This window comes from Mauremys reevesii, linkage group 2 (genome assembly GCF_016161935.1).
Source record: "Mauremys reevesii isolate NIE-2019 linkage group 2, ASM1616193v1, whole genome shotgun sequence".
Taxonomy (NCBI): Eukaryota; Metazoa; Chordata; order Testudines; family Geoemydidae; genus Mauremys; species Mauremys reevesii.
Window position 1 is genome coordinate 78,054,719 of NC_052624.1, and position 22,030 is coordinate 78,076,748.

The 22,030-nt window shown below is 41.9% G+C and overlaps 1 protein-coding gene across 5 annotated transcripts in view; it reads left to right on the forward strand.

The window, feature by feature from the left end:
• The window catches only part of LOC120397414 (collagen alpha-6(VI) chain-like), a 117,800-nt gene that overhangs the window by 40,388 nt on the left and 55,382 nt on the right, over nucleotides 1–22,030 (forward strand). For all 5 annotated transcript variants that reach the window (XR_005593782.1, XM_039523213.1, XM_039523214.1 and 2 more), the window contains 11 exons: nucleotides 2,140–2,285; nucleotides 2,376–2,468; nucleotides 4,981–5,034; nucleotides 7,281–7,352; nucleotides 7,863–7,889; nucleotides 10,575–10,619; nucleotides 10,707–10,760; nucleotides 11,063–11,125; nucleotides 13,106–13,171; nucleotides 14,523–14,576; nucleotides 15,549–15,584. Coding sequence is in view for 4 of the 5 variants with exons in the window: in XM_039523213.1 (XP_039379147.1) it covers nucleotides 2,140–2,285; nucleotides 2,376–2,468; nucleotides 4,981–5,034; nucleotides 7,281–7,352; nucleotides 7,863–7,889; nucleotides 10,575–10,619; nucleotides 10,707–10,760; nucleotides 11,063–11,125; nucleotides 13,106–13,171; nucleotides 14,523–14,576; nucleotides 15,549–15,584 (710 nt within the window). In the remaining variant the exon portion in view is untranslated. The remainder of the gene's footprint in view (nucleotides 1–2,139; nucleotides 2,286–2,375; nucleotides 2,469–4,980; nucleotides 5,035–7,280; nucleotides 7,353–7,862; nucleotides 7,890–10,574; nucleotides 10,620–10,706; nucleotides 10,761–11,062; nucleotides 11,126–13,105; nucleotides 13,172–14,522; nucleotides 14,577–15,548; nucleotides 15,585–22,030) is intronic.

A 22,030-nucleotide genomic window follows, 5' to 3' on the forward strand; every position in this document is an offset into this window, starting at 1 on the left:
TTGAGCTCCTCCAGTCGCTTCCACCAGTTAGCATGCTTGATTGTGGAGCCATCTGTTGCCCTGAAATGATTATCCGCCCACCATCTCAGCATTAATGTGGCCCCACGAAATACATAATCTGAACCTACCACCACCCAACATTCTGGTTTAAATTTGGGATCCACTTCATTTAAAGCTGTTAGCAAGGCTGCCAGTTCTGCCTCCTGAGCTGACCTTGCTTCTAGTGAGAAACCAATGGTGCTGACTATCTCATTTCCTCTGATTCCCACAACAGCTAAGCCTGCAGTTTTCCATCCCCCCTGATACCTACAACTTCCATCCAAAAACCATACAAGTGTCCCCTCCTTTACCTGATTGGGGTTAGCCACCCGAAACACCTGATGTTGGGTTTTACCTGAGCTGGCTTTACATTGGTGTGGGGTGCCAGCCAGATGTAATCCAGCTACCCAGACTATGGGTTCCTTTAACACTTCTGTTTTAATGTTTTCTGCCTGTAGAGCCAGCAACCATTTGGCAATCCGCTGGCCACTCACTTGTCCCTGTAAGATAGTATGCATATTAAACAGCCGCAGGGGGTCTTAATGAGATGGGACTATTACTTTCTGCATTCCTGTGAGGTATTTGAATTTCCCTATCCCCCAATAGGTGCACAACAGCACCTTTTCACACCATCCATACTTCAGTTCCACAGCACTCAAAAGTCGAGAGGCAAAGGCCACAGGTCGGTCCTTTGCTCCATACTCCTGTGTTAATGCACAACCAATGGTAGTGTCAGATACCAAAGGGTAAAGATAAGAGTTTCTCCCCATCTGGGGAGGCCAGCACTGGAGCACTGGCCAGGTTTTCCTTTAGTACTCTCACTGCCTCAGTACACTCTTCTGACCACTCCCAAGTTGAGGCTCGGGTTAGGTCAAATAGAGGCTGGGCTATTTCTGCATAATTGGCCGCAAAATCCCTGCAAAATCCAGTTAGACCCAGAAAACTTTGCAAGCTTTTAACATCAGTAGGCAGTGGCAGGGACTGGATCAGCTGCACCCATCCCTTATAGATTTCCCTTCCCATCTGGGACACCTTCCACTCCTAAGTAGGTCACTCTTGTCTGTCCCATCTGAGCCTTTTTCCCATTGACCTTCAACCCTGCTCTTGCCAAAGCTTGCAGGACCTGCTCTGTTAGTTCCCTGTCATCCTCCCCTGTCTCTGACATTAGCAACAGGTCATCTACATACTGTATGCACCTTGCTGAATCCACCCCCTCCAGAGCCTGTCTCATGTATCTGCGAAAAATTGCAGGGGAGTCCCGATATCCCTGGGGTAGGACTGTCCAGCAGAATTGTCTGCCCTCCCATGTGAATGCAGTTTTATAATGACACAAGGTAGCTAGTGGCAGAGACCAAAACCCATGTGCTATGTCCAAAACAGTGAAAATTCGGAATTGGGGTCCAATCAGGCTAGCATTTCAGGGTACACTGCCACTACTGAGGCTGGTGAATTGGCCAGAGCATTTCATGCCCTGTAATCCACAGTGAGGCGCCAGGTGCCGTTTGGCTTTCTTACTGGCCACACAGCAGCATTACAAGGGGATGCAACTGCTCTAATCAGTCCTCTCTGTTCCAATTCCCCAATAGTTGCCCCCACCTCTGCCAATGCCTCTTGAGGAATCAAATATTGTTTTTGTGGGGGAGCATGCTTACAGATTCAGCATATCATTACAACCCCACATAATCTCCCCCTCCCCACAGATTCCTTTGTTCTGTCCCTGCCTCAGGGTTAACTGTGTCTCCCCTTCCGTTGCCCCTACAATTGTCACAGTTCCTTCTGAGGGCTTCAAATTTTGAAACAAAAAGTCATTCTGAACAGGTAAAGCAGCACTTTTCATTTTGAAAATATCAAAATGAAACTGATATTTTCAAAATCCTTTCCTCGATATTTTTTTGAGTCGGTAAATTTGTTGAACTCAACCCTGTTCTGCAAATGGTTTCGGTTTTGACTAATCAACATTTTTTTTGACAAAACAGATTAATTGAAAAATTCCTGACCAGCTCTATCTATGGGTCACTTAAAAACCCAAATCATTTACGGTCATTATTCTAATTATTAAAGCAGATCAGGTAAACAACACTTTTAACATTTTTTTTTAAGGCCTCGATGCACTTTTAATGGTTGGCCTGGAAAATATGCAGGAGTTGAATGAACTTCAGGAAATAGAGTTTGGCAGAGGATTTGGATACAAGCAACCTCTGAGCATTGGATTTCCAGACCTTCCAAACATTTTACGGAAAGAACTTGTAAGTCGCTTTGTGATATGAACAAAGACAAAACCCACCACATGTTGACAATCTGATAGATAAGCTAGGATATCACGAATTGTGTTGCAGGACATGGTTGCCGAAAGAAAATGCTGCAATGTTCTTGCTAAGTGTGTTGGCGAACATGGTTTTCGTGGTGTAACTGGACCTCCTGGGAGGAAGGTAAGTGTACAAAAGTGTCTACTGGTTAGTTATTTTGTCTTGTCAGTCATTTATTAAAGTAGTTCAGTGCTACGCATATAAAATACCCACAAATCTTGCCAGTACCACAGGAAACAAAAGCTTGATCGTTTCTCTAGTGTAAATTTTATCCTAGTATAAGTTTTTCTTATAAAAATATAGACCAGTAAAACACACAGGAAAACAGGTGGCCTTGGTGACTTTTGACACTAATGGCCATTGGACACACTCCTTGGGCCAATTCAGTAATCGGAAATAACCCTGTCCCTTCCTCACCTGACCATGAGCTTTATTAGTAATTATGGCTAATTGCCTTTGGTAGCTTACTACTGCTGTATTAGCAATTTGAACGCTAGCCGCCTTCCCACCAGCAACCAACATCACCCATCTCTTGTGCTTTCTCGTTCTTCTTTCTCATCTCACCTCTGCATCCACATGCAAGAGTTGCCACACCTGGCATCATGCAGTCCTTCCAAAACTTCCTGTTTAAAAAAATCTTGTTACTCATGTTGCTTTCTCGGATATTTTCTTGAAATCCATCAGTTCGGGTTATGGGGGGCTCTATTGGTTGAAGTTTTCCCACTTGGAATGGTGCTATAACATGGAGCATGCCAGCCACCCCACACATATGCTGGTTTATAAAACAAACTGTAGCCATTTTTCTTGTATAATAATTAATAGTAATACTTTGAGTTGCTATAGTGCCATTTATCTGAGAGATTTGTTATTAATTAATCAAATAAATTAAGCTTTGCTTTGTAACACCCCTGGATTGTTGTTCTAACCATTTTACATATGAGTAAACTGAGGCCCAGAGATTAAGTTCCAGATATTTCAGCTCTGGCCTCCTTTCTTTTTCTGGTCACAGAGCATGGAAGGATATGGCCCACTCCATTCTATCTGCTTCTTTAATAAAACACAGAGTGAAAAATATGTCTCACTTAAAAGAGAGACAAAAAATTGATTATAATACACTATTACAGGTTGGAGAGGAGGGAGGGGAAGTATTTGCAAACATTGATTCAAACAAGGGCCATGAATTCTCGTTGACATTCACAATGCTTTTCTTTCATTCTAGGCTAACATTCATAGCATCATTTTTTTAGTTACAAGTATATTCTCAGAAACCAAAGACTTTTGTGCAGATCTATACACTGGTCAATCTGTTTGATCTGGATTTGTTTTCCTTTTGCTGTTTATAAAAATTTGTCATCCATTCAGGAAGGTGAAACTTTATCATGTGATTAGAGTGAATTGTCTGACATCACAAATAATGAATAGTTCAAGCAAATAATTTGTAACTAACCCATATGTTGGAATATGCTCCTGTATAATGGTCAAACAATTTCCAGTAGCAGACAAAATTAGCCTGTTAGTGGATAATTTGCCATCCAAAGAGGCTTAATTAACTATTTGCTATAAATAACTCATCATCTTGACAGTGTATACTTTGTAGGAAGGAAAGGAAGGACAGATGTAAAACCCACTCTTTTATGGCAAACACCCAGGGTTTCTGAAAGACAGTTTCTCGGGTTATTTTTAATAGTCACAGAAAATTTAAACACCCCCTTCAGATACTGTTCACCGTTACCATATCCTCTCTTAGTCCTCACTTAGGCAAGAAGTATGTATGCAGTTCTTATTTTTCCTCATAAATCAATCCTGTCAGGGCCTTGCTTGTTTTTGCTGCTCTTCTATGAACCCCTCTATTTTGTCAATATCTTTCTAGCAATATGGTGCCTAGACGATAAAAGCAATATGCAAGATGCAGTTTCAGGAGGCCCGTGTAGACATTCCTTGTCCTGTGACATGAAGTCTTTGCAACTGCAGCCGACAATCATTCAAGCAATCTTTGGTGCCATATTATATTGAGAATTCATGACTAATTGCCTGTCCACTGCCATTCATAGTTCTTTTTCAGCATTTTGGTTTTCCAGGCTTCTCCTGAACACTGAATGTTTGCATTTTGGGTTATTTTTCCCAAGAGAAGATGAGTTTTTCATCATTCCAAATCAAATATAAATTTAGTCTTTGGATATATCTTTAATATCTCTAGGTCTCTTTGTAATATATTATTTCTCTGTTCTCAATAGTATTTAACTCCTTACAATATAGTACCCTCTGTGAACTTTGTTAGCATGTCTATTATTTCCTATTCCAGATGATTAATGAAGATATTGAATAAAATCAAACCTACCAATGATCTCTCTGGTGACAGCCAGAGAGCACACCAAAGGCTTATCCTGAAACTGTATACTGCACACTGTTCTAATTATTATTTCTCAAGTTTATACGACTTTTAGTAGTGGCTGTAGAAATGTCCAAGATGCAGCTTTTTTCTCCCCTTTATAATCGACTCTGGTTTGAAAGGTATGTTTTCTAGTTGCACATGCAGAGTTCTGCAGCCACCCTCCCGTAATCAAATGTAAAGGAGCACTGTGTTGAGGAAAAGTAAATCTGAGACAGTTTTATCTTATTCATTTGTTTCTTCCAGGGAGGTGTAGGCGTCAGGGGATCTCCTGGCCATCCTGGTGAGGAAGGTGGAATTGTAAGTAAACATTTTGCCTTCCTTCATTTTAAGGGGGATGTTGGGAACCCCCCACAGACCTTGGAAAATGTACCACCACTGCTTGTACACAGAAAGGGGATTGCCTACGACTTCTACTGCACATAGTTTTTGGTGAATGTAGCACCAAATGATTTGCCAATATCACAGGGTGGTTGTTGAGGAGCTTGGAGTAGAACTCAGATCTCCTGATTTACAGTCATGTGCCTCTCACACAAGCCCATCCTTTCCCTCTCAGCATAAGCCAGCATATCATGAGAAAAGCCAATCGTAAGTATAAAGCAGCATAAGATTATTATTTTTGGTGCATTTACCAATGGCTTTGCAATGAGTTATTTATTACTGCTGTAGACTTCAGCATAACACACACAAAAGGCTAGAAATGTTCTTTCCCCCCTTTTTAAAATCATAAATTCTGTCGAGACATCACCCAGAGAAGGCCAACAAAAATTAATTTCTTTACCAGTATAAATATAGAACTAGTTTTACAGTATTGCAGCCATGTCACTTGGACGTCTCTCCTAAAAGACTTAATTGATGGCAAGAAGCCTACACACCAAAAACCCATTCTGAGATAGCTATATACAAGCATGCATTCCCCAGGGGAATAATTTCTGCTCTCAGCGTGTGCTTGGCTAGCTTGACCTTGCTGCTGGAGATGCTGTCTGAGGCTGGCCAGAAGACAGCCCGGGTGGAGCTGACAGTGGGAGAGAACGCCTCCGAACTGGGATTGTGGAGAAGACACTCTCTGTTGCTGTGCCCTCCAACCCCACAGGCCAGACTCACCTTAAGCAGCAGATGGATGGAAGAAATCAACTTTCCCAAATTTCAGGTCACCTCCATCCCTGCCCAGAACGGGGAGTAAAAAAGGAGATGCATCGATTCCTCATTGCCTCGTGGGTGCTATAACCTAAAAGCAACTCCCATGCCCCCACTTTCCCCTATCAGCTGCTAAGCCCTCCAGCTTTTCCTCACTTCAATATAAAAATCTGCAGCACATTGAGAATTTGAGGAAGCCAAAACAATCAAATGTAATAAAATAACTAACACAAGGTATACTGTGCTGATTATACTGGATTGGACTGAGGTGGGTGGTGCATTGAGGAGGGGGGGATTTGAAGGGTCAGTACCACCTAACTACAGGCTCCCTGCTTTATTATTCCATAATACCCAACTCATAATTTAGGTCTAACGTGTCCAATAGGACACGGGGCTATGCGTAAAGGCCGGAATACATGCATTATTGCCCTTGCACTTTTGTATAGTGTTGTGCCAGTACATCACTATTTTATACCTGGAACCAGATTCTGATCCCATTTGCACTAGTGTAAATCTGGAGAAATTACACTGGTAAAGAAGAGGGCCCAGGGACTGCATAAGAGGTACAAGGCTCCTTGTGCCCTCCTCCTCCCTTGTATTTCTTTGCAAAGGTCTTTCACAATCAGATCCAAAATGATCTCTCTCTCTCTTACCCTGAATTTGATTTTTTATTAATACAATATTCTAAAGAGTCTTTGTGAAAGATTTTGCTGCTGTCTTTGGGAGCTGCTCCTGAATGCTCCTAAAGTTGTCTCCAGTTTTTTCAAAGATTACAGATGTGATTTCTGAGACGAGATTGCTGCTAAAGATTCTTCTACCTTGTATTTAGCTGTGACACTCTGAGTGTCTTTCCCAGACCTGAAGAAGAGCTCTGCGTAAGCTTAAAAGCTTGTCTCTTTCACCAACAGAAGTTGGTCTAATACAAGGTATTATCTCACTCACCTAGTCTCTCTAATATCCTGGGCCCAACACGGCTACAACAATACTGCAATCAAAATATCTGTGTCTTTTCAGTCTACATGTCATCCCTAAGAGACCCGGAGAATAGTCCTTCCAGGACTAGATGTCCATATGAGAGGAAAGGGGTATTCAGTTCAGGACAAGTTTTAAAAAGAGTCAGTCTTCCAATATCAAGATTTCAGAGTCAGGAAGTTTTTTCTCTGTGGTGGTGGGGGACAAAACATAACATGACTTAGAACAGTGATACAGCCCAAACTTCGCAGGGACTGACTCAAAGCCCTTTGACGTCAATATGAGGATTCCCATTGACTTCAGTGGGCCCTAGTCAGGTCCCTAGTGCAGTGGATGGTGATAGTTAAAGAACCCTGGCTTGCTTTAATTGTAGCTTTTTAAATAACCAGTGACCAATTTTTAATGCATGAATTTTAACACTCTGCCTTGCTTTGTAGGGGGAGAGAGGTCAAATGGGCTTCAATGGAACTCAAGGAGAAGGAGGATGCCCAGGTGTTAGAGGTCCTAAGGCAAGTGTTAGAAGCATTCTTTGTCCGGCCCCTTTTATTTTTACTTTCCATATACCTATTTTGCACCTAGAAGAGTTCCCTTCTGTGCATTCTTTAAGGACTTGTGGATGGCTATGTCCTGTTTTCAGAATACCAGAGTGACCCTCTAGCTTCTGGGTGTGCTGGGCTTGTATCGTGGTGCTGGCCAGGACAAGAGCATTGCAATGGTGGCTGGAGAGTCTGCTGATTCAGCAGCTCTCCAATGAATCTCCCACCCACAGAGCTGCTACAGAGCCCTAGTGAGGAGTTAAAGTCGAACAAACCTGATTGCTAGGACAGGAACATAAATGTCAGTCTTCCCTGGGGCACCAAGGAGCTTTCATGGTGTAGATTCTGAAACTCGATCCCTCATTGGCATCTGCCTGTGATTGATTCAGCAAGCTGCTTCTTGCTCCTGCAGCAGCTCTAGAAAACACTGCAGCTGCTTTTTGGTATAGTTTAAATTTTAACACAACTTATTTTTAATTTCAGGGAGGAAGAGGCCATCGAGGAAACCGGGTATGTGTTCTTTCTATAATTTCTTCCAGTAAAACGGCTCTTGGTTATACACAGTCCCATCATCTTTACTTTATGCTGTAGGATGGAAGTATGAAAGCTAGCTAAAGACCAAAGGTAAAGGGTATCAACAATTGAGTTTAAAAACATTGTGTGGATTTGCAATATAATGTATGCTCCTAGACTATTAAGAGATGATGGACGTGTGATTCATTTGAACTGAATGACTGCAGACATTTGACCTAAATTGCTCACAATGGAAAAAGTCAGCACTAGTTACCAATGTGACACTATTCCAAGGGCCAAATAATGGCTATTGGGGGCACAAGAGAGGGCTGCCAGAACTTCGCCTAGCTCTGGTTAGCTGGTTCTAGGAGGTAATGCGAAGGTGCCAGATGTGGGTAAGTCTGTTTCCTGAATTCCTTTACCTTTCTCTTTTTCTAAAGATCTAAACCCCATGACAGTAAAAGAAGGGTCAATTCAGCCCCGATGATTGATTTAAAAACCATTGCTGACCTTGGCCCCAATAGATTGAAATCGAAGGTGGGATTTTCAGAAGAGCCTAGTGGAGTTAGGTATCCAAATCACACTGAAATCCAATGATAGTAGAGTGCCTAATTGCTTTAGGAAAATGTCAGCCTTAATGTGTGCTCCGTAGACAAAGTGCAGTCTAAAAACTAGTGCAGTCCTTGAATCAAAGCCCACCCTGTTGATATACAAAGACTCCTTCACCTTTTTTGGCTACCATTACAAAACTTCATTTGGAGAGCATATATCTTTCATTGCTAACATTGTCTTCTGGGATGTGCATCTCCAACTCAGCCATAACACATGCTTCAGTCACTCTGCTCATTGTGTCCACCTAAGTTATTTAAAAATGAAACTCTCCGCTTCAAAGAAAGGATTCAATACTGGTAACTCAGTAAGGTCAAGAGAATCAGAACTTTGGTCTCATGCAAGCCATTTAGAGACAGTTATTCAGAAACAGCTGTACTTAGTATATGATACTATAAACTTGGACTCAGATCTGTTAACATGGGAAAGAAAATTTTAAAAAAAATGCAAAAACAAAAGTGGTGATCTCTTAGGATGTGGCTGTGGAATATTTATACAGTAAACACTGATTTGTGAGCTAATAGATTTGGAACAGTCTACTTTTTTCTCCTTCACTAACTAGTGCAATTTGCCTCACAAACATGTCATATATAGTGTTAATTACTGCCAAGGCCAAGCTAATAACCATTTACAGAGATATTAAAGCTATTAGATTATGAGTCCCATTGACTTCAGTGGTCTTTAGAAGAGGCCTTTAAAGTCACTTTCAAGGTATTTGTGTATTACCTATTTCAGTTCTCAAGGTAACAAAACAATGTATGGTCCTTTTCCATCTCTTTCTTTATTCCAGATGAGCATCAGAGTAAATTCCTTCTTTTTGTAAAGGGTAAACAGAAGGAAAAGATGAGCACTCCAAGTACCATTTAGTTTTCAATTAAAAGAAAACTCCTTGGGTAATTCTAAAACATTTCAGGAGTTCCCTCGCTGAAATTTAATGTCTTGTAGCTGTAAATCTTCAGGACATTTACATTCAGAAGTCACATTCTTCAGCTGAACAGCAAATTCACATTACAAGCTTCTGAGATTTGGGTTGCTATTTTATAAGACATTGTCTTCCACAAATGGCTGATATTTTTTCTAATTTTTTTAGTGATATGATCTCAGCTGCAAAACAAAAAGGTGACTGTAGACGGTGTAATGTATTAGTCCTACCAGTTCTGATTGGTCCTGGTTGAAGATTTTCAGTTATGAAGGACTGAATGGACTACTTTCAGATCCCATTAACCCCTTTTCTACATCAACCAGAAAAATCATTTGCTTCCCACTGGAGCTGACTAGGTCATCCTCTCAGAGCTCTTAGCTACCCTAGAAAAGGAGTAATCAAAAGCAAGTGTCTCAACACTAATTACACACCCATCAGATTGGCTGTAAGAATGTTTGGATAAATGACATCTTTAACACAACATGGAAGCATTCACAGTTTTGAGTGAAGCTGTTTTAGAGTCAAAGCATCAAAATCCACCCTGATGCCAATAAGCACAGTTCTTTTAAAACAATCCATTAAAATAATGGTTCTGTGCCTTTATTTGTCCCAAAGTCTACAAAACTCTTATATAGTTATTTGTACTTCCAGCAAAGAGATGTTTTTCTAAGAGAGATGCTCTAGGAATTATTTTGGGACGTTTCCTAGTCTGTGTTATACAGGAGGTCAGCCTAGGTTCTTTCCGGTCTTTGAATCCATAAATCTATGAATTCTTACCAGCTGTTAAGTAGAACAACCACAATATAAAGTGCCCTAAAAAGAACACAGTATGCTGTAAATAAGGTAAAACAATTGAGCACCAAAAATACATGGGAACCTAAATGTTAGATCAAATGCAAACTGATTATATCCTGGAAGCTGAGAGATTTTAAGGATGCTGCAGGTGGTAAAGGAGATGTGAAAAAATGACTGATGGCAAAGTAAAGAGAGTTCTTATTCTTGAAGAAGTTCATATTTTTAATAACTATTATTCTTACTTTTGAAAGTATTCAAGAGCATGTTAGGTGCTTTACTGTACATATAGAAAGACAGGTTCCTTGCCCCAAAATGCTCACTCGTGTGCTAATGTGGATTTTTATTTATACCAACAGGGCGAAGATGGTGAAAATGGAATTGATGGGATTGATGGAGCAGAGGTAACCTTTATTCACATGTACTGAATTAAATTAATGAGGTTCACCTGAAAGAAAGAACATTGTTTGTTTGTATTTTTATTTTTCTAGGGAAAACAAGGATCTCCTGGATCTTCTGGAGAAAAAGGCAGTGCAGGAAGACGGGTAAAGTATATTTAGCCCTGACGGAAGCTTCTGTCACCTTTCTGACTTTACTGCCAAATCTGCAACCTCTGTGACCTCTTGACAGCTGCACATTCTCTAATTATTTGATATAAACTGGGTAGATATATTTTAAGTGTAAAAGCCAGATTCTCAGCTGGTGTAAATCAGCGTAGCTCCATTGACTTAATAGAGTTATGCAAATTTATGGCAGTGAGGATCTGGCCCTAAAGACCTAACGATGACATTAATACTGTAGCTCTCTACCTGTATTCTAATTGTATGTGCTTTCTTCATGACTTAAGGGTAGAAAAGGACCTAGAGGAGAACTGGGTGAGCGTGGAGAGCCTGGTCTAAGAGGAGACCATGTAAGTAAAGTCTGTGGTATCTCTTCACTTTTGACAGACTGAAAAGACTTTCAGTGAAGTGAATAGCAATAGAGCTTTTAATCTTCATCTTTGAGTCCAGATTTGTCATGTAATGTCCAGATTTTGTGATGAAGTTGCCTCAAATGTCAATTTTTTTGTAATGTTTGAGGGCATCCTAATAATCCTGGACCATGCACTACCCTGCCAAGGAAATCTGGAATAGAACTGGTCAGGAATTTTTATGATTAAATGGCTTTTGGTTGGAAAATGCCAGTTTGATAAAACTGAAACATTTTGTGGAAATGTATCAGTTTTTCAGGCCTAGGGTGGAATTTCTGGTCAGAGAGAGAAATCCCCATGCCAGAATATCCAACAGACCTGTGGTTAGGGAACTCAGTTGGGATGTAGAAGATGCAGGTTTAGTTCCTTGCTATGATTCAGAAAGAGCGGGGACTTTTGGCTAGTCCAGGGAGGGGGGTCTCTCTCTTTCTCTTTCTCTGATGGGATTTTTGCTGGATGGGACAACTATTTCCTGCCTGTCTCTGAAAGGGAATTTTGAGAGTTCCCCTCTCATTAATGGCTGGAGGTTTGGCACCTGAAATCTATGGATGTCCCAAGACACAAACCCATCTTAATAATACCAGAGAAGGGCAGCAGCATAGGCCTCACTGCTTATCCATGGTAACACAGCCCCTTCTGGAACCATTCTGGCATGCAATCCCTACTGCTGGCTGAACTGAAACCCCATCCTCTGAAAAGATTTGCAGCCATCTGGAGAAGTTACTGCTGATTCCACCAGAAAAAACTTGGGGGCTGATGTCTGGTTGGAAATGGACAACAATGGAGAGAGCAGCTGCTTTTTGACTCCACCTCTCCTTGTTATGAACTGCAGAGCCCTAATCTTATGGTGGGGCTTCAGCAGTGTCTGAGGGCCAGGAGTTAGAATGCAGTGGAGGCTCTGTTCTCTCCACACCATAGATTAATGACCTTTTCAAGTGCATTTTGCAGCCCTTTTCTCCAAATAGCAAAGGGTATCATGTGGCTCCTGTCAGTTTCTAATGCTCAGTTAACACTGTCAGGTGTCCTAGTAACAATCAGGTGTCCTGGCCCCATTGAAGCAAATGAGAATTTAGCCATTGTTATGACTTCAGTGGGTCAGGATTTTATTCCCTGAGTCCAACTGTATTGTATTCAAAGAGGACAATATCCATGCATAGTTCAATTCATTTCAGGACAAAATCTTGCTGAAGATCACTGATTATGTTCTTACCAGCATATGTAAACCTCTGCTTTTGCATGGGTGTGGCTGTTGGGCCAGTTAATCCACCATCTGAGCAGTCTCCCTTATGCAACCAATGAAACTGTTGCATCCCAATTAGCTGTAGGGTAATGGTAGGATTGGTTGAATTACCTCTTATATTACAATGGTCTGGGACTCTTGGCATGTCATAGACACTGAGCTACTGTAGCTGTACCCTGCACAGGTGTTGTCTGTAAAGGCAAAATGGCTGAGAACTTACAAATTGTGTGGTAACAGACTGTGAGTCCCAGTGATGAATGAGCCTGGTGATATTCTTAACAAAAAAGAGCTCTCAGCCATGCATGTAGCTGTTTCCATCACTTCCCACTGACTCAATAGACATTTTAGGCTTCAGAATGACACACAGAGTGACAATCCTGGAATCTTATTATATAGGTCCTGGGTAATTATACCTAAACATACAGATCAGCCATTTAATTACAAACTTGAATTCATTGCCCATCCAGATACTTTCTTTTCATCTCTTTGGGCAAAGAGCTCTTAGTTTTTGATTGTGGAACTGCATTTGCAGAGGCCTCTTTCCACCTTCATCTTATGAATTAATCTTTTTTTTATTATTATCATTATTTCTCTGATCCTATTTCCACATCCTGCCTTTGCAGCTACACTAACAAAGAAGAAATTATCCAAAATGGTTAACGTTGTCTTGACTTTTTCAGGGGGATCCTGGAATTAACAGTAATGTCTCTGGTCCAGAGGGTGAAAAAGGAAAGCCAGGGCAGCAGGTAAACACAGCTTTGCACTGTTAAGGGGTAACAGAGCTATGTGGGGAGGAGAACTGTGTGTTTCTTAAAAGGTTGAGTTCTATCAGTTGTTAGGAGTGAGCTGCTATTTAATTTTATATTTTGCTTTATAACCGGCGTCTGCAGCACATAGGGCTTTGGAGAGGTGTGCCCCTTTTTTATTATTGTATCAATCCATAGAAATGCCACGCTGGGTCTACAGCTGGTAATATTTTTGTGCCTGCTGATGGATGTTGAATGCAGTTTGACCAGAAGGGAAGATGATTTGTAATTTGTTACCTGGATTTAGCATGAATATATTTCTACAGAAGATTTCTCAGAGTGGATTGAGACCACCAACTTCATTTCTCATAGGCCTCTAATCAGTGAAATACCATGGATTTCTCGTACTACATTACTTAGAAAAAAATAAATCAAGCATTCTGAATACCAAAAACATCCTTGTCAGCTTGCTAAAAATTATTTATTCCTTAAGAGTAAACTGAACTCCTTTCTGACCTGTCTCTTCAGATTTGGATACATGTTTACAAACTGTCTTCTGAATCCTTTCCGGTTAAATTAGATTTGCTGTATACACATAGGGGCAGGAACTTGAAACTTAGTATTTGTGTGTACGGTAGCCCTGATCCTGATAGGCAATGATGCAGTACAAATAAAATAACCAAAGGAGCTCTGCCCATATCCCCTCATTTCTTTATTTCCAAGCTGTAAGGAAGGGTTTATCTACGTTCTACTCAAATACCAAAGTAAGAGTACAGTGGGTATAGGCATATCCATATGAAATCTGGTCACATCTCAAAAACTCCTTTGTCTACTGGAAGCTGATTCACTGTGTAAAACATATATCTAGGACCTAATCCAAATACCATTAACGTCAATGGAAACCCCCCTGTTGACTTCAGTGGGCTTTGGATCAGGCCCCAGACCTTAAGAAGTTGCCCTTTTTGCATAATTGCTTTTTAGAGAAAACTTGGACTTTAATGAATTTCTGGCAACAAAAGTCACTGCTTTCTGATTCAGCTTTCCTCAGAATCTCCACCATCTGCTTTCTTTGGAAGAGAGAGACAGAAAAAAGATCCCAGAAAAGCCTTTATCTAATCTCAGATGGTTATGGTTGAAGGGTTGGAACCCAAAAGCAGACCAGTTCTTTCTGCTAGATACTTTTAATTAAACACATTTTTCACAGAACTAGGTCTAACACATGCTGTGGTTCAAGTGATTACAATGCAATTAGAAGAAAACATTTTCCAGGAAAAATAACAAAGAAGGGCTATAAAAAGGAACACATGTACTTGATATCTTTTTTTAAAAAGGCTGATTTTTCGTTTTGCAGGGAGAACCAGGAACAGATGGAGTGCCAGGAGAGTCGGGTGCAGAGGGCACTGATGTAAGAGCAGTTATCCTTATGGAATGGAAGTAGCTGATCCATAGTTGAGGATGCAATGATGTTCCCATTTATAAGCCCAATTTTGCTCCCCACTTTTTTTATCCCAACAAAAAATCTACACCAAAGGAATATTGGCCTCAAGTTTGGAAGGGTCGGTCTGTGATGGAGGTAACAGTTTTCTACCAAATTTTAAATATATCATACAAGGAATTCCAGATTTATGACCACCCTGGAGCCTTGTGCTCGGTGGGGACCTTGGACCCTCCATGAGCCTTAGAAACTTTGGAAAGTCACCAAAGACAAGCTTAATCCATCCATGCCAACCCATGAGCCTTAGTAAGCTTCTTACTCCCCCACAAGCCTATATAAGATCACTGGGAGCTGACAAGCCTATTTTGACTCATTGGAGTCGGAGGAGCCTATTAAGGCTGAGGGGACATTTGCTGAACCTCCTTCGTCTCCCAGGAAATGAAGGCAATGGGCCTGCTAATGCTGAGGAATGGGCTGCTTACTGGTCCCTCCTATCCTGGGCTTGGGTTAGCTCCCAAAAGGCCTCCATGATGTTTAACAGTGTCACTATGATCATGAAGGAAGCTAGGGAGAGCAGAGTACTTAGGGGAGTAACACAGTTCCCACTGCCTAACATGCATGGAACCAGGACTCTCCTTCTGCTGACCTCAGCAGTGGGGATGGGGAATGGGAAATTCATCCTGGAGAAGGCAGTTTAGATACCTTCCTTCTGAATTTCCTACCTTTCTAATGACTGTATTTTGATAAATGTAATACTCTTGTAAAGTTTCTACCCTTAATTTACTGATACGAACCTTCAACCTCAATTGCACTTTAACCAAAGTTTTTTGTCTGTGAATAGCCATTTCCTCCCCATTAATGTACCATGTTTGGCTCCAGGGCCATTATTTTTCATTTACTGGTCATAATTCTGGATAAACTGAACTTGTCTTTCACTCTTAGGGTGCAGAAGGTCGGAGAGGCCCCCAGGGTTTAACGGTCAGTGATCATTACTGGTATATGCTGTGTGTACATAGCTATCTCTTAAGTCTGAGCTTTTGCCTGTCTTAGAGGGGATATTTTCAGTGTGATCACAGAAACTGAACACAAGTATTTAATCAGGAAGTCCATTGCAAGCCTACTCAGCCTTTAGGTCCCAGGAAACACCTGACCAGAGGTCTTTTTGATTTGGAGGGGCCAAAAATGTAAAGGAGAATCTTAGCTTTCCCTGAAATAAAAGTCTGTTTCTAGCTCACTTTTGTGATGGTAGCCTTGTCGATGTAAACTGACATCAGCTGAGGTAAGTCAATCACTTAGATTATAAGGGATGAGCAGCTGGGCTCATTCCTGAAACACAAGGCTGAGGGACCTGATGATTTTCTCTCCAGTCCTTAGCTGAAAACACATTCTTCTATGTAAAATGACCTCATTAAATGTGAGAGTATGTCCAAAGAATCCTTATGCCAGCCCTATGTATAGCGATGTGACAATGGAGAACTGGGATTGGCATTTTGTTGCTTTACACCAAACATGACCATCTTGCAGGCTTGTTCAACAAATGCTTAGGTAGGCTCTGGTTTCAGAATCAAATCTAGAAAATAGATGTTCAAATTTCCCACTGGGATATGCAAGTGGAACTTCCATTTGAACTGATGAAATTTGCATATGGATAGCCAAAGTCAGAATTTTGCCTCTGGTGCTAAGCCAAGGGACTCATGCCGTTTCTATCAAATAATGGGGCTATAATCACTGCTAGATAAGAATGTGAGAATTGTCTAGCCTCTAAGGCTTACACATATTTTTCAACCCTTTAAAAATTAAAAAGTTAGTGAAGGGCAAGAGCTGACCACTGAGAAGAAGGAAGGCAGGCTGGTGCAGATCGACTATATTAAGCCTCCTTAAAACCAACACAAAACTCAGCTGAAGGTTCGTGAATATCTGCACTACTGTTGACAAGGCAAGACAGAGATGAGTGATTCCTTCAAGCCTTCTACATCTGCCGTGTGTGTGTGTGTGTGCGTACACACACGCACAACCAGAGCTCCCTCTTCTTCCACTACAGGGATACCAACAATGAGACCTGACTGGAAATTTTCCAACAGAACAGAGTTTGTTGCAAAATGGCAATGACTCAAACCTGAGAAGTTTTGTGACAACACTTTAGGTTAAATGAAGTTTCGCTGAGTCACAAGCAGAGCTCCAACAGAACCCTGTTATTTCCTTGCCAGCTCACTTAGTGGGCTGTTGGGGACAGTCTGCCCCAGGGCCAGGGACCCCAAGGCTTCCCGGCTTCCAGTATCAGAATGAGGAACCTGGAAACCCTGGTAGCCTTGGTTCTGACTGTGGCTTGTTTTCTAGCTCTATAGCCTGGAAGTCCTGAAAATGTCAGTTCTCAGGACATCCAGGCTCTCTCCTGCTGACCTGGGAGCCTGAAAGCCCTGGGACCTCTGGCTCCGAGCTTAGTGTGGGTTCCAGGTTCCTGCCACTGGAACCAGGAGTGTGGCAGCCCAGGGAGCCTTGTGAGCCCCAGGCTGCTTGAATCTCGGGTCAGCTTGCTGCCCAAGCTGCAGAAGTTGGTCAGACAGTTGGCTTGGGAGTTTGGAAGCCCTCTGGGCCCTGTGGTCTGCCCTGGAGCTGGGGGACAGTGGAATCTGGGGAGCATATTTGATTTTGGAAAGACTATGTTTCCAAAATGGAAATGTTTGGACTCTCCAGTTTGCAGGAATTTTTGAAATGGCAGAATTTCCCCATGAACTGGGAATTCCAAATTTCATCCAGCTCTAGCACCAGCAACACATGAGCTGCTTCTGGTGCTCACAAAAATAACACAGGATTGCAGCCGGCCCAGGAAGAGAAATTCCGAGTGCTGGAATGCTGATGGTCTTGATTAGGGATAATAGATATGCATCTGAGACACAGAAATACAGGATGGAAATGGACCACCTGGGTCACTGAGTCATCCCCTGCTATCACAGGCGACCCATCATACAATCCCATTCGTAAATTTATCAAGCTGCAACTTAAAGGTAGGTAGGTTGTTTGACCCGACTACTTCTGTTGGAAGGTTGTTCCAGAACCTTTTTCTAATTTCCAGCCTAAACTGATTCAGGGCAAGTTTATAATAATTTGTTCTTCAAAGTGGTTGTTAGTTTTAAATGAAGCTGCCTTAAAAACAAACAAACAAACAAACATATCCCCCCACCCCCAAAATCAACAGCTGTGCTCTGATTGCAAACAGAACTAGCAAATCAGCTCCAAGATATTAAAATATAGAATTCTGTGAATTACAACAGAGAATTCCAGGAACTAGTGGAGTTTATGGGAAAAATTAACTTCCAAACTATTGGGCCTAGATTTGTTACAGGAATAGATTGAACACAATTGTACCACAGTAATTACTACTGATTGGAGGTGCCAGGAAAGAACCCTAAATCACAATCTGAAAAAAATGTATCTCCATTATAAAAGTATTAGCACTGTTTAACCCCTGCGATGCACCAAAGAAGAGAAACACTGTAGAGAGATTTAACTGATGAAGACGTTTCTGTCTCTATTTTATTGCTGGTTAAGTTTTGGATAGTGTACTTGAAAAATAATTATTTGTCTCAGGAGTCACTTCAACAATGCAGTTACCAAAGAAAATCTCAAAGCAGATGGATCCAATAATGAGCTGGCGAAAGTAAAATAACATTGAAGAAATTCAAGAAGGTTCTGTGATTTTTAAAAGCAGGGAAACAAACCCTCTCCCTTGTACCTTAAAATATGGTGGGCCTGTGATGATGTTTATAAACCAGGACTTTGCTTATTCTGCTTGCGTGTTATATCCCTTTATCCTACCCGTCTTCTGTCTTGTCTGCTTAGATTTTATGCTCTTAAGGGCAGACACCATATTACTCTGTAGAGCACCTACCACAGTAAAGTCCCGTTCTTGGTTGACCTCTAGGTGCTCCTTCAGTACAAATAATGATGTTGGTAATGATGTGTGACCAGTCACTTGGTAAAATATAGTGCCTCAATAAGCATGTCTTGATGTGTTCTGATTCTTCATAAGTTTTGGATAATATTATTTTTTCTGATTTTTCATTTCTCCTTTTACTAGTCTGCATCTTTCTCTAGATCTCACCAAGTAATTTCCCAGAGCTGTTCACTTGTTTGCCTTAACAAAAATTAAATGTAGAGAAGCTTTGCGCTTTCCCCTCTGGCTCTATGGCACTATCTTCAGGCTAAGATTGTGCCTTTAGGGCCCTGCCCTACACTGCGGGAGAGAGCAGAGCTCCACCACCTTATTGAATACATGATGCTATACATGGCCGCTATCTCTTACAAAATGGTAAGAGCCAGGTTCTCTCCTGATTTACACCCTGGGCAATCCCCTTCATTCCAATTTATGCAGATGTGGTTCCAGTGATTGGGAACTGCATGGGGGTGGGTTTGGTGTGTGTGTGTGTGTGGGGGGGGCAGTTAGCACACTTCCAGCTGCTGGGCTCAAGTAGCAATTGTGGTACAGCTGTTCCACAGCACTGTAGCTTTTCTTCAGGTTGTGTGTGTGTGGAGTTAGCCCCTCAAAAATCCATTGCAGTTCACCTGGAAATAGCTGCTGACTTGTACATGAGTTTGTCACATTTCCCCCCATGTGCACAGGATATGCACTGAAATGCTTACTTGCTTCTTATTCTGGCAGCATTTCCATTAGGGAGCATGATAAAGATCTAACGGCTGCAGGGTTTCTCCAACACAAGGAAAATAATGTTATGAATAAATGTAAACTGAGTGCCAAGCACAAAGAGAAACTTAATAAATAACAATAGCATCCAAAATTGAATAAAACATTAATTTACACAAAGAAAATGTAGGCTACAGAAGAGTCTCTTCAATGGCATATCACTTTCTTCAGCCAACCAGTCTTTGAATAAATATACAGTCCTATTGAGTTTTTGTCCTTCTGCACTTCCCAGTAGCTTATGGGGTCTCTTTGTTGGTGGAGATGGATCTCAGGTTCTGCATTGATCTTTGGCTTGCTATGAGCTATTGTGAGGCATCACGAGTTTGTGACATCGGGCTGTCTGATTCAAATTCAGTATCCAATGGAAAATGACAGCTACAGTCTGGTCTCCAGTGAACCCGTCAGATAGTGCCTTTGTCACATTCCTACTTCACAATGTGCAGTGTGAGTTTATATCTAAATACAAAACCTCTGCCTCATTGGCCAGGAACCCCAGAGCTGGAATCAGTTACAAGCATTTTGACTTTTTATGCTGTGTGGCAATCGTCCCCAAGAGACTGTATGCCAACTGCGGGTAGCCAGAGTGCAGCATCCCTCACCCTCAGCATGTACCCCCTACAGGGTAGGTTCAAGGGAGGGCACAGGAGCTGATTATGGCAGCTCCACACCCTTTGGGAGCTGATGTATGCCAGGGATCCAATTCCAGATCCAGCCACTGTCCAGCCCTTTTTCACTACCAGAGTTGAATCTGATCCTATGTGTTTGTGACAGTTCTTGGGGCACCCAGAACGGTGAGACACCTTCATAGCCCCTGCCTCCGGCATGAGGGAGTCTTTCTTGTGCCTGGCTGGATGTCAGCTCTGTAACACCACCAGCTCTTCAGCTACTTGAGAGCTTTCCTCTGGGCTATGCCAGCTCTGTCTTTGCTTTGTAGGTTAAAAGTAAGTGCACCACAGTCCCTAAGTCCCTTTGAATCATTCCCCTGGATATCCAGCCTCTGACACTAGCCACTCACAGAAATCCCAGATGATCTGCTCCTAAAAGCAGTGTCCCCAGTTTACCAGTGTTACCTTAAATTACCGCTCCTGTAAACTACACAGCACTTTTGAGCACTTATAATGAAACAAAAATAGGTCTATTTAAGAAGGGCAAAGACTTAACTAGAAATGAGGGACAGTGATGGAAATGGCTACAATACAAAACAAAATAATAAAACGCAAACCTGACTCTACTCTTATTCATTGTTACCTTCCCTATCTAATAAAGTCAGTTTTCTCCTGCCCCACCTCCCAAAGTTCACTTTGTTGCAGAGCAGGCTGGTTCCACAAAAAGCAGGTCCCAAACATTCATGAAAACATCCCAGCTCCACATGGGGTTTTCCTCAGTGAATGGATAAAGACTGCTTCTCCCTCCCGTGTTACACTGAAAACAGCCTTTTGTTTCTATTCTATTCTATTTAATTCTTGTTATAATATTTTTTTTAACCATTAAGTGATTTTGAAGCTATGCCTCTGATGATTTCACACTGCATGTCTTAGTATTGTGAAAGGCTAAACAATAGAGCTTTGCATTACATCACCAGCTAAACAGGATGGGATGACAGCGCCAATGGGGCCATCACTCAGCCACATTATCCCCTGGTGACTAACTTTTACTCCAAGTCTCTAAAGCATATTTTCAATATAAATACAATATTCCTTCAATATTACCCACACACATCTGGCAATGATTATAAATCTTGACAAGTTACAAGCCTTCTGTAGATACTGTACATATTATGCTTTATGGATAAATATCTTGTAAGATGTGCTTGGTGTAGTGAGTTTGTCAGCTCTGAGGTGAGAGTTGTTTGCTAAGAACAGGGGACTCTTTGCCGAGGGGGTCTCTCTGCCACAGTACTCCCTTCTGTTCATTTTCAGGGTCAATTTTTTGCTCTACATTACTCTTTTTTTTCTCCTTGATTCTGGGGTTCCCTATCTTTTCCGGCTTCTAAGCCCTTTTCCCTTGTTGTGCCTAAGGCTCCTCTCTCTCTGTGTCTTTCATGACCTTTCCACTGTACCTACTGATATGATCACTTACCTACCTACAATGCATCCTGAGGCTGCTCAGTGAATCAGTTCTACTTTTCATTGCTGTCACTGGTCTTTGCTACTGCTTCTGCCACCACCCTTCATCTGAGTTCGTTCATTTGCACTTTCTATTTCCATCCGTCTTGTCTGCCTACCCGCTAAGGCTATGTCTACACTGACAGCCGCATGGGCAGACGTACCTGAGCTAGCTTTGATCTGAATAAGACAGGCAGCAGTACAGGCTGTACAAATCCGCTCAGGAGCCTGGGACATACTTGAGTGGCTAGCCCATGCTGCTGCGGCTTCACTGCTGTTGTTGTTCAAGCTAGGGCAGGTATGGCTACTTGTAGGGTGGGGGTGGTGTCACTGCAGGAAATCTAAGTGATTTAGGACTCTAGGGCTTCAGCCAAAAAGTAGTAATTGATGATCTGTGAGATTAACAGGCTAGTTTTAAGACCATTACACATCACAGCTCTGGAGAATGTTGGGGGGGAGGGGGAGTGTAGCAGCAGCCCTCTCTGACTGCTGCACTCCTCCTCCGCAGGTTTGGCAGCTGGTTCTATGTAGTCATAGATCCACTGGCCTCGTCTCACCCCAGACACCATCCGTGTGCCAGGATGCAGAGAACACAGCTCCACAGCACACTACTGCTG